This window comes from Ranitomeya imitator, chromosome 2 (genome assembly GCF_032444005.1).
Source record: "Ranitomeya imitator isolate aRanImi1 chromosome 2, aRanImi1.pri, whole genome shotgun sequence".
Classification (NCBI taxonomy): domain Eukaryota; kingdom Metazoa; phylum Chordata; class Amphibia; order Anura; family Dendrobatidae; genus Ranitomeya; species Ranitomeya imitator.
In genome coordinates, this window is record NC_091283.1 from 25,878,564 (window position 1) to 25,890,737 (window position 12,174).

Here is a 12,174-nt window from a genome sequence, read left to right on the forward strand (position 1 = left end):
ATCATTAACTAGGATCCCCAAGTCCTTCTCCCTGTCAGACTTACCTAGTGGTTTCCCATTCAGTGTGTAATGGTGATATTGATTCCTTCTTCCCATGTGTATAACCTTACATTTATCATTGTTAATGGTATCAAAGGTAGTGGTGCAGCCCTGGATGCCACGCATATTACGGTTGGTTGAAGTAAACTGTCAAATGCCATTGTTGTTTTTTTCTGAAGTTCTGTAACATTCATAGTTGTGTTGCCTCCACATGTAAATAAATTCAAGATGTTTTCAAGATATGATGTGTGTCGGAGTCTTGTTGGAGAGTGCGTTTGCCCTCCGGCCACAAGGGGAGTTTGTCACTTTTCCTTACACCCATACAACCCTTACATGAGCTCAATTCTTTATATTAGGTTTGGCGAGTTTTGCAGTTATTACATCCTGAATTTCGCTGCACTGTACAATATTATTTTGTTTTGACAATAACTGTGAAAACCTCCCACAGTACTGAGCAGCGAGGACTATTCGAAAAGTAGCATAAACACATATAAAAAAACACAACCTTCTTGGCTATAATTCTAATAGCAGTAATACTTGACCCGGCCCCTTAGAGATCACAAATAGTGAAAGCTACTCACTGCCCGCTGCGCTGTAATTCTTCTTTTCTGGAATAAGCAGAAGAGATGGGATTAGCTGCAAAAAAACTGAAACCATAATACTTGTATACTAAAAAGTGTACAAAGCTCCTGATTCCTAATGATCTATAAGTAGAACATTTTCGAGATTTAATGTTTTTTTTTATTACTCCACCAACATTCCTTTACGTTATATTTCAGTTTTCCATGTGCAATTCATCATCACTCATCAATCACTCATGCACTGTTTTGGAAAAAATTCTACTTTCAGCTATTTCCTATGAATGAAGAAACTGAAATCTTTTCATCAGCGGAAAGTACCGCCTTATTTTCCCTTTCATCTCTGGACCTTCCACTTATTATTATTTATATATATATATATAACACCATTGATTTCATGGTGCTGTACATGAGAAGGGGTTACCTACAAAATACAAATATCCACTTACAGTAGACATACTAACAATGATAGACTGGTACAGGGGGAAGAGGAGAAAAAGCAGATGTGTTCCAGCTTCTTCGAATCCAAAAATTTATTAGAAAATGCTTCTTAAAAAACCATGGCAATGGCAAAGTTCACATGGCAAGATATAGTTACGCGTTTCAAAGGCTCGAGGTGTCCTTTATCAAACAGGAACACATCTCCTTTTTCTCACGCATGTGAAAGCTTGAGTTCCGTGCTCCAGTAAGCCGTATGCCGCTGTGGGTGAGCTGGTTCATTCTTTGTTTCAGAGGGAAGAGGATCCTGCCCTTGCGGACTTATATTCTACAGGATGATGGGGAGGGAAACAGTAGGTTTACAGTAGGTCCGGTGGTGTTGAGGTGGCCGTGTGGTCATTGCAGGCTGTAGGCTTTCCTGAAGAGATGGGTTTTCAGGTTCCGTCTGTAGGATCCAAATGTGGTGGATAATCGGACGTGTTGAGGCGTGGAATTCCAGAGGATGGGGGGATATTCGGGAGAAGTCTTGGAGGAGATTGGGTGAGGAACAAATAAGTGTGGAGGAGAGAAGGAGGTCTTGGGTGGACCGGAGATTACGTGAGGGAAGATATCATAATCGGAGGCGTGGCATTCCAGAGGATGGGGGATATTCGGGAGAAGTCTTGGAGGAGATTGGGTGAGGAACGTATAAGTGTGGAGGAGAGAAGGAGGTCTTGGGTGGACCGGAGATTACGTGAGGGAAGATATCGGGAGATTAGTTCGAAGATGTATGGAAGAGAAAGGTTATGGATGGTTTTGTAGGACAGTGTTTGTATTTTGAACTCAATCATAAATCTGTCTCCGATTTCCTCCTCCCTCTTTTTAGATTGGGAACATCCTCTCACGAACCATGGGACCGCAAGTGCACATACAGTACAATACATGACGACTGAAGATCGCTTAGCGAGATAACTACAATAACTCGAGCGGGTCATTTTTAGAAAACTGTTTAAGATGGCAGTAGTTTGAATGGTGTACACTGATGACTCCCATTTTGAGGTGGTCCGGCTGCACTGAGCCTTTTATTCTTGACACTTACTTTTGTATATAATAACTCCAGCAATGGTAAATGGGAAAATAAGAATGATAGAGACCACCGTGCCGATGACCACAGCCAGGGGAAAAGGTCGTGGTGATTCTAAAAAGGTAAAACAAGGAGAACATGATATAATCTAAGATGTAAAGAGGTAAATTGATCTGTTTTGGAGAAGTTGTTTAATGGGCGACAACCAATATGTCTGCATTTCCTTTTATCAGCTTTACAAAAATGGCTGCAGCAATAAAAGAAAATAATATATCTTTCTAAGTAGATAGAAACAATATCCATTTCAGTCTATATTGTTTATCTCTGTGAAAAAAAGGCGAAAACCCTATTTAACAGGAAGGTATCTAGACGATGTTTTTCTGAGGACATACAGACTACGCAGATCACACTCACCCCATTTTATGAGTAGCGGCTCCTCCAGGCTGCTGTGGTCCACATAACAGGAGAAGCTGTCGCCATCTTTGGGGGTCACTTCCGCACTGACCCTGATCTGATAGGTGCCGTCAGGATTGGGGAGGACGTTTGTGGTCTCATAGGAGTGAACCTCGTCGTTCCCGATCATCCATTTCACATCCACAGGTCGGGGGTGAAATCCGTACACCTGGCAGTGAAGCTTCATGGTGTCTCCTTTCCCCTGACCGGACACCTTCACCTGGGGCCGAACTGAGAGAGAAAAAAGAAAAAGGATATGTCTGACTGCAGATAAAATTACATTTATTGATGTGGGGTAAGGATTTTTCATGATCACAGTTCCACTGTTGTCCTGCTGTCAACGTCAGGCCCAGCATCTCTACCTCTGCATTTGCTTTGACATAAGAGAGAGCTTCCTTCTCCTCACTGTATGGATGATGTCAATGAAAGAGGTTGGTTGACTGACATTACCTATGCCAGACCCATTATCATGTCTTTATGTTAGCCGTGATAGACAGGGGACTTGCATAGCTAATAAAATGAGCCAAACAGACTGCCCCCTTTATATACACGGTGATTCAGAAAAGATGGGGTTAAATTAAGGCCTCAGTATTCATAACTGAGAGACTATAGCACAAATCTATTCACACGAAAGGTCATTATATGAGCCGGATTCATCTGGAATGCAGAATTCTGGTGTAAAAACGTTGAAAATTGCAAAAATATGGCGCAAGTTGAGGTTGCTCCAAAGTGTTTGGCATCTCATCATAGAGAGACCAAAAGGATTCGCAGTCCATAATCAGACATGCCGGATTTTTAACTCCCCCAACCAGGGGCATAAGGATCACGGGAGCAGAGGGAGACCCGCAGAGAAAGCACATTCAGCTGTAATGTACTGTGGCGCAGAGATCCGCTAGGTCCCAGCACTGCATTACCTGTCACCAGCCAATCAGAGGCCAGCAGCTGACGTCGGCATGCTAGTCAGAGGCAACGCGTAGCAGTGATGTCATGCGTTGCCCATAGTAGGCCCATCGAAGTCAGCTGACGGCCTGTGTGCCAGCTACAAAAGGTGATGCCGCGTGTCGTGGGAGTGGAGTAAGGTAAGAAGACTTTTTTTTTAATGTGTTAGAGAACAGCAGCACAGCGAGGAGCGTTATTACAGGATGGGCCCAGGGAACTGGAACATTATTGGACATTATTACTGCAAGAGGCACAGGAGGGGACATTAGTACCGGAATGGGCCCAGAATAGAGGACATTATACCACTAAGGGGCCCAGAACAGAGGACATTATACTAGGAGGTGGCCCAGGATGAGTGACATTACTACAGGATTTAGGACATTATTACATTATGGGGGGGAGGGGCAACATGTATGTCTTTATGGGATTTAGAACACTACAAGGATTAAAACATCTGACCAACAAGTACAAACTTTGCACTAAAACCCACTGGACTCCAGTTACGCCACTGCCCCCGACAATCAATTGTCTGGAATCCCCATCCACATTACACAGGAGGCCGAACCAGTCGATATCAGTGGGTGCAGATAGCATAAGTCTAATGTAATGGAGGTCTTATGAACCTGTTGGTCACAACTCCTGCCTCTGCATTATAGACACTGTCCTCCTGAACGTTAGAGGTATTTTGATGGTTAGAAGCTTAAAACAACAAGGAAGGGAGGAAGTACTTAAAAACATTATCTGGGACTTTAATTATTTTTGTATATTGCATATGGGGCTAAGAAATAAAAGACGAGTAGTTGCTAACTACCGGACTGTTCTGATCGGCGATGATCTCTGCCAACTCAGAGCAGTCACGGACAACTCCTGCTAGCTATTCCCCTGCTTCAGCTGATATCAAGTTGAGAGAGCAGCGTATTTTTTATCTGCTCTGTCGATGGGGCATTACTGCTGATTGACAGCCAGCTCCCCAATGCATAACTGCAGGGATCAGGCAGTCAATCAGCTTTTTGTTGGCAGTGATGCCCCATTGACAGATCAGACCAGAAGGGAAGTCGCTGCCTCTGTTGACGAGAGAGTCATTACCTTTGCTGGCATAGATTGACCCCCGGACAGAACAGGCTAGTTACTCCATGTTATTTCTTAACCCCATACACAAAAATAATAAAAGTCCTGGATAATTCCTTTAATATTGGCCAAAGATATGGGTTTAGGAATTAGGAATTTGGTCAAGGTCACAGATAATGAGTAGAGATGGGCGAACCCAAACAGTAAAGTTTGGAGTCTGTACCGAAGACCTACTGTTCGGGCACGGACTCCGAACATTGACTTCTCTAAGATGTTCCTGTTACTATTCGGGTTTTGCATCCTGAACATCGGCCGTTCCCCATGCTGTCATCTGCATGACAACACAAGTAACACCGGCAGCTCTGATCGGCTGTAAGATCATTACCGCTGGTCAGAGAGCTGCGGTTCCCATGCTGTCAGATGACAGTGTGAGCCAAAAGCTGTAACCGGCTGTAAAAAGGTTACTTCTGGTCACAGACGTCAGCAGATGAGGGAATACTATGCTCATCAGCCTACACCTACTGTCGCTGATAACGGAGAGCAGGTGCCGCTGGTGGGAGTATTGATCAACTGGCACCTGTGCTATAAATAAATAAAATATGATGTGGGATGTCTTCTATTTTTGATAACCAGCGCAGGCAAAACTGACAGCTGCAGGCTGCAACCCTCAGCTATCAGCTTTATCATGGCTATCAGCTTTATCAAGACTAGAGGGATTCCATGCCCTTTTTTTAAATTATTTAAATACATTTTTAAAAACTGGCATGGGGTCCCTTCATTTTTAACAACCAGCCAAGCTAAAGCCAACAGCTGGGGGCTGGTATTCTCATATTAGTAAAGGGCCTTTGATATTGGCCCCCTCAGCCTAAAAAAGCAGCCCAGAGCCACAACTCGAACCAAACTTATTTTCGTATGTTCGGCTGAACTTGACCATCCACGGGTTCGCCCATTACTAATAGTGAAGTGTGGAGGACAGTGTTTCATTGTTGAGGAAATGATTATGGGTGAAACACTTAGAGGCATTACAGGGATTGTAGAGTGAATTTGTGTCTGATGTTATTGACCTTGTGTATGAAAAATGCTTGAAATGAGCTATGGGAGAGGGCACTTGAGGTCAGTGTGGGTAATCAAAGATGTTAAATGTTTATGTTGTGGGACAAAAAAGATATGACAGGTTTAACAACAATAATCAAAACATGCAAAGCAAATAGAAATCATGACATATAAGCAGAATATCTTCATTGCATATTTATTGCATGTAATCATCATGCTCCTAAATGATGATGGTAAAGAACAATAGAACAAATACATACCAAGCAACAGATAAGAACAAAGTAAAGCAAGGGAAGACAATGATTATGTTCCGTAGCATAGATACTGAGGGAAGAGTCGGATTGGGAAAAGAGGACTTGGAGGGGCCCACCCGCTGCGCTTACCTCTATCGGCATGCATAGCATGTCAATACAGATAAGCTCCATGGTAGAGCACTACCACTGTCCTTTCTGTAGACCGAAGGTTGCTTTGAACCTGCCACCTACAAAATGGCAGGGTGATGCACAGGATGAGTTGTGGTTGGCGAGGTGCAATGATGTCACCATGGCGGTACTTCCTGTGCTTTCACCGGTAAGATGACATCTACGTGTTGGTCCGTGGTTAGGTGAGTTTATGATGTTTTAATTTTAATTAATACTTGTGGTGTGACTTTGGTGGCATAATAAAGTATGGGGGACCTTCATATTGTGTGCTACTATGGGTGGCCCTCATACCATATAGGGATACAGTGGAAGGACACCATTACAATGTGAACTCTCACAGGGGGCCTCCAAGTATGGGGACATTATAAAGTTTTGGGGCCCTCATAAAGGGTGTGGGCATCATAAAATGTGGAGGCCATCATTCATTGTGGGGGCTACTGTGGGGCCCCTCATACAGTTTATAGGCTACTGGGGGACCCTTCTACAGTAAGAGGGTGACTGGGTGGGCCCTTAAAGTGTGGTGGCATAAAGTGAGCGGTTCCGGAGGGGGCACTCGCACAGTGCAAGTGCAACATAAAGTGTGAAGAGCCATCATACAATGTGGGGGCTAATGTGGGGCTCCCTCATACAGTGTTGGGGCCCTCATACAGTGTGTAAGCCATTATACAGTGCCTTGCAAAAGTATTTGGCCCCCTGGAACTTTTCAACCTTTCCTCACATATCATGCTTCAAACATAAAGATACCAAATGTCAATTTTTGATGAAGAATCAACAACAAGTGGGACACAATTGTGAAGTTGAATTAAATTTATTGGTTATTTTAAATTTTTCTGGAAAATCAAAAACTGAAAAGAGGGGCGTGCAATATTATTTGGCCCCTTTAATGTAATACTTTGTTGCCCCACCTTTTGCTGTGATTACAAGTCTCTTGGGGTTTGTCTCTATCAGTTTTGTACATGGAGAGACTGAAATTCTCGCCCAATCTTCCTTGGCAAACAGCTCGAGCTCAGTGAGGTTTGATGGAGATCGTTTGTGAACAGCAGTTTTCAGCTCTTTCCACAGATTCTCGATTGGATTGATGTCTGGACTCTGACTTAGCCATTCTAACACCTGGATACGTTTATTTGTGAACCATTCCATTGTAGATTTTGCTTTATGTTTGGGTGTATTGTCTTGTTGGAAGACAAATCTCCGTCCCAGTCTCAGGTCTTTTGCAGACTCCAACAGGTTTTCTTCCAGAATGGTCCCGTATTTGGCTCCATCCATCTTCCCATCAGTTTTAACCATCTTCCTTGTCCCTGCTGAAGAAAAGCAAGCCCAAACCATGATGCTGCCACCACCATGTTTGACAGTGGGGATGGTGTGTTCAGGGTGATGAGCTGTGTTGCCTTTACGCCAAACATATCGTTTGGCATTGTTGCCAAAAGGTTTGATTTTGGTTTCATCTGACCAGAGCACCCTCTTCCACATGTTTGGTGTCTCCCAGGTGGCTTGTTGCAAACTTTAAATGACACTTTTTATGGATATCTTTGAGAAATGGCTTTCTTCTTGCCACTCTTCCATAAAGGTCAGATTTGTGCAGTGTAGGACTGATTGTTGTCCTATGGACAGACTGTCCCACCTCAGCTGTAGATCTCTGCAGCTCATCCAGAGTGATCATGGGCCTCTTGGCTGCATCTCTGATCAGTCTTCTCCTTGTGTGAGATGAAAGTTTAGAGGGACGGCCGGGTCTTGGTAGATTTGCAGTGGTATGATACTCCTTCCATTTCAATATGATCGCTTGCACAGTGCTCCTTGGGATGTTTAAAGTTTTGGAAATCATTTTGTATCCAAATCTGGCTTTAAACTTCTCCACAACAGTATCACGGACCTGCCTGTTGTGTTCCTTGGTCTTCATGATGTTCTCTGTGCTTCATACAGAACCCTGAGACTATAACAGAGCAGGTGCATTTATACGGAGACTTGATTACACACAGGTGGATTATATTTATCATCATTAGGCATTTAGGACAACATTGGATCATTCAGAGATCCACAGTGAACTTCTGGAGTGAGTTTGCTGCACTGACAGTGAAGGGGCCGAATAATATTGCACGCCCCACTTTTCAGTTTTTGATTTTCCGCAAAAATTTAAAAAAATTTAAAATAATCAATAAATTTTGTTCAACTTCACAATTGAGTTCCACTTGTTGTTGATTCTTCACCAAAAATTTACATTTGGTATCTTTATGTTTGAAGCATATGTGGGAAAAGGTTAAAAAGTTCCAGGGAGCCGAATACTTTCGCAAGGCTCTGTATAGTGTGGGAGCTACTGTGGGGGCTATTATGCAGTATGGGGTCTAGTGTGAGGGTCATTATAAAGTGTATGGGCTACTGTGGCAGCCGTTACAGTATGGGGGCTACTGTGGAAACCATCTTAAGTGTGTAGCCATCATATACAGTGGGGGAACTAAGTATTTGATCCCTTGCTGATTTTGTAAGTTTGCCCACTGACAAAGACATGAACGGTCTATAATTTTAAGGGTAGGTTTATTTTAACATTGAGAGAGAATATCAAAAATAAAATCCAGAAAATCACATTGTATAAATTATATAAATATTATATTAATAATATTTGATCCCCTACCAACCATTAGTTCTGGCTCCTATAGACCAGTTAGACGCTCCTCATCAGCTCGTTACCTGCATTACAGACAGCTGTCTTACATAGTCACCTTTATAAAAGACTCCTGTCCACAGACTCCATTAATCAGTCAGACTCTAACCTCTACAACATGGAATCATCCTATCTAAAAAAGCTTGGAGAATTTCTTAATAAAATCAACAATTCTTTATTAAACACAATAATTAATAAAACACATAGATTGTAAGTAGTACATGATTAGACGATACATGATACCTTCAAGTAAGAAGTGGTACAAATATTAGATAGTTTCTTAAAAATACATGATTATTCTCACAAAAAGACCGTCCTCATTATATTGGACTATGGAACTATATTCACCATAACCTTCTCAAGAATTGCAGCCACAAATTTCCACAATTTATTCATACAAAATCAATACAGAAATTTTATATATAGGGTGAGTTTTCATATTCTTTTATTATCACACTGCCCTCTAGCGGGATGGAAAGAATTACATCCTATTGGTGATTTCAACCATATACACTGCTGCAATCATTTCTATAGTTCCTTAAATGCCTTTTTGCAGATTAAGCCAAGCATCATCCAATATATATATATATATATATATATATATATATATATATATATATATCTTAAATTTATATCATAATCACTGCAAAAGTGCATAAACAAAGAGGAAAGTTTTTTAAAGTGCAAAGTGCAATATAGTAGTGTTATATTGGTGCAAGGCAATCCCCATAGCAAAAAGATGCATATAACCCTTAGGGTGACATACCACTGAGTCAGACTTGAAGGGTAATGTGTGGGAACCTCCAAACGCACGTTTCGCGTCCATGCCTCTTCCGAAGTGGTTTTATTAATTATTGTGTTTAATAAAGAATTGTTTATTTTATTAAGAAATTCTCCAAGCTTTTTTTGATAGGATGATTTAATCATTGATTTAGGAGAATTAGTATTTTGTGCCCAAAACTATCGGATATATCCTCTACAACACGGGCAAGACCAAAGAGCTTTATAAGGATGCCAGGGACAAGACCAAAGACCTGCACAAAGATGGAATGGGCTAGTGTGGGGACTACTGTGGCCCGGGGCCATTATATATTGTTGAGTCCATTATACAGTAAGGAGGCTATTGTGGGAGAAATTATACAGTGGATATATGGGGGCCATCATACAGTAAGGAGGCTATTGTGGGAGAAATTATACAGTGGATATATGGGATCATACAGTGTGGGAGCTACTGCAGGGGCCATTATACATTGAAGGATACTATGGGGGCCATCATACTGTGTATAGGGGAGCTGTGGGTGCACAATACTGTGTATAGAGAAGCTGTGGGGCATAATACTGTGTATAGAGAAGCTGTGGGTGCACAATACTCTGTATAGAGAAGCTGTGGGGCATAATACTGTGTATAGAGAACCTGTGGGGCATTATACTGTGTATAGAGAAGCTGTGGGGCATAATACTGTGTATAGGGGAGCTGTGGGTGCACAATACTGTGTATAGAGAAGCTGTGGGGCATAATACTGTGTATAGAGAAGCTGTGGGTGCACAATACTGTGTATAGAGAACCTGTGGGGCATTATACTGTGTATAGAGAAGCTGTGGGTGCACAATACTCTGTATAGAGAAGCTGTGGGGCATAATACTGTGTATAGAGAACCTGTGGGGCATTATACTGTGTATAGAGAAGCTGTGGGTGCACAATACTCTGTATAGAGAAGCTGTGGGGCATAATACTGTGTATAGAGATACTGTGGGGCATAATACTGTGTATAGAGAACCTGTGGGGCATAATACTGTGTATAGAGAACCTGTGGGGCATAATACTGTGTATAGAGAACCTGTGGGGCATAATACTGTGTATAGAGAACCTGTGGGGCATAATACTGTGTATAGAGAACCTGTGGGGCATAATACTGTGTATAGAGAACCTGTGGGGCATTATACTGTGTATAGAGAAGCTGTGGGTGCACAATACTCTGTATAGAGAAGCTGTGGGGCATAATACTGTGTATAGAGATACTGTGGGGCATAATACTGTGTATAGAGAACCTGTGGGGCATAATACTCTGTATAGAGAAGCTGTGGGGCATAATACTGTGTATAGAGAACCTGTGGGGCATTATACTGTGTATAGAGAAGCTGTGGGTGCACAATACTCTGTATAGAGAAGCTGTGGGGCATAATACTGTGTATAGAGATACTGTGGGGCATAATACTGTGTATAGAGAACCTGTGGGGCATAATACTGTGTATAGAGAACCTGTGGGGCATTATACTGTGTATAGAGAAGCTGTGGGTGCACAATACTCTGTATAGAGAAGCTGTGGGGCATAATACTGTGTATAGAGATACTGTGGGGCATAATACTGTGTATAGAGAACCTGTGGGGCATAATACTGTGTATAGAGAACCTGTGGGGCATAATACTGTGTATAGAGATGCTGTGGGGCATAATACTGTGTATAGAGATGCTGTGGGGCATAATACTGTGTATAGAGATGCTGTGGGGCATAATACTGTGTATAGAGAAGCTGTGCATGTGGGTGGACTCAAGGGACATCATTACTGTAAATGGGTGACACAGGGGACATTATTAATGTTATGTGAGCATTTAAGAAGCATTATTGTTATAGGTCATAGGTATTTATGACTGCTCGGAGATTTAGTTTTCTTCACGGCAGCTGAATGATTTACAGCTACTAGCCTGCTTGATTACATGTGGGGATTCTCTAGCAACCAGGCAACCCCCACATGTACTCAGGCTGGCTAGTAGCTGCAATGAAAACTAAATCTCCGAGCAGTCATAAATACTCGGAGACCACCCGAGCGTGCTATGGAAAACCCGAGCAACGAGTATACTCGCTCGTCACTACTAGGGCACTGTCACAGGGCATTAATATTTTCTAGGGGGCAATATTACCATCTGCAGGACAAAAAGGAAGCATTACTATGTATGAGCACAGTGGTGGCATTATTATGTGGGGCAGTAAGAGGAGTAAGTTTTTTGTGTCACACAGCAGGTGCAATAAAAGGGACTGATACGGCAGCAGCGGCTCAGCATTAGGGCAGAGACAGACTGCTGTATAACGCGTGCGATGATCGCATCGCTCTGCACGGACTAACCCAGCACCTCTCCTGATCTGAACATGACAGCGTGATGTATTTCTATCCAGCTGTCAAGCTCAGGTCAGGAGAGCGCACAGACAGTGCGAGATTAACAATGTGATCCTGGCATGAGTTAGTCAGTCTGTCTCTGCCCTTAGGGTGACAGTAGGATGAGGAGTTTGAACAGGTTCTGAATAGATGGGGACGGTGCAGAAAATGTGATAAGTCAGATGTGTCTTCGTTGTAAATTCTGCAGACGAGTCTTTGTCGAGAAGATGTCATGTTGGTCTGGACGAGATGGAAAAGATGGGAAAGGTGAATGACTCCATCAGAAAAAATGTCAGCTGTAAGTCACTGTGT

General features: G+C 42.5%; 1 protein-coding gene across 2 annotated transcripts in view; it reads right to left on the minus strand.

The window, feature by feature from the left end:
- The window catches only part of LOC138661499 (class I histocompatibility antigen, F10 alpha chain-like), a 51,098-nt gene that overhangs the window by 10,721 nt on the left and 28,203 nt on the right, over window positions 1-12,174 (minus strand). For both annotated transcript variants that reach the window (XM_069746224.1, XM_069746223.1), the window contains exons 4-6: window positions 2,533-2,802; window positions 2,134-2,232; window positions 621-647 (exon numbers count right to left, since the gene is read on the minus strand). In XM_069746224.1, coding sequence (XP_069602325.1) covers window positions 621-647; window positions 2,134-2,232; window positions 2,533-2,802 — 396 coding nt within the window. The remainder of the gene's footprint in view (window positions 1-620; window positions 648-2,133; window positions 2,233-2,532; window positions 2,803-12,174) is intronic.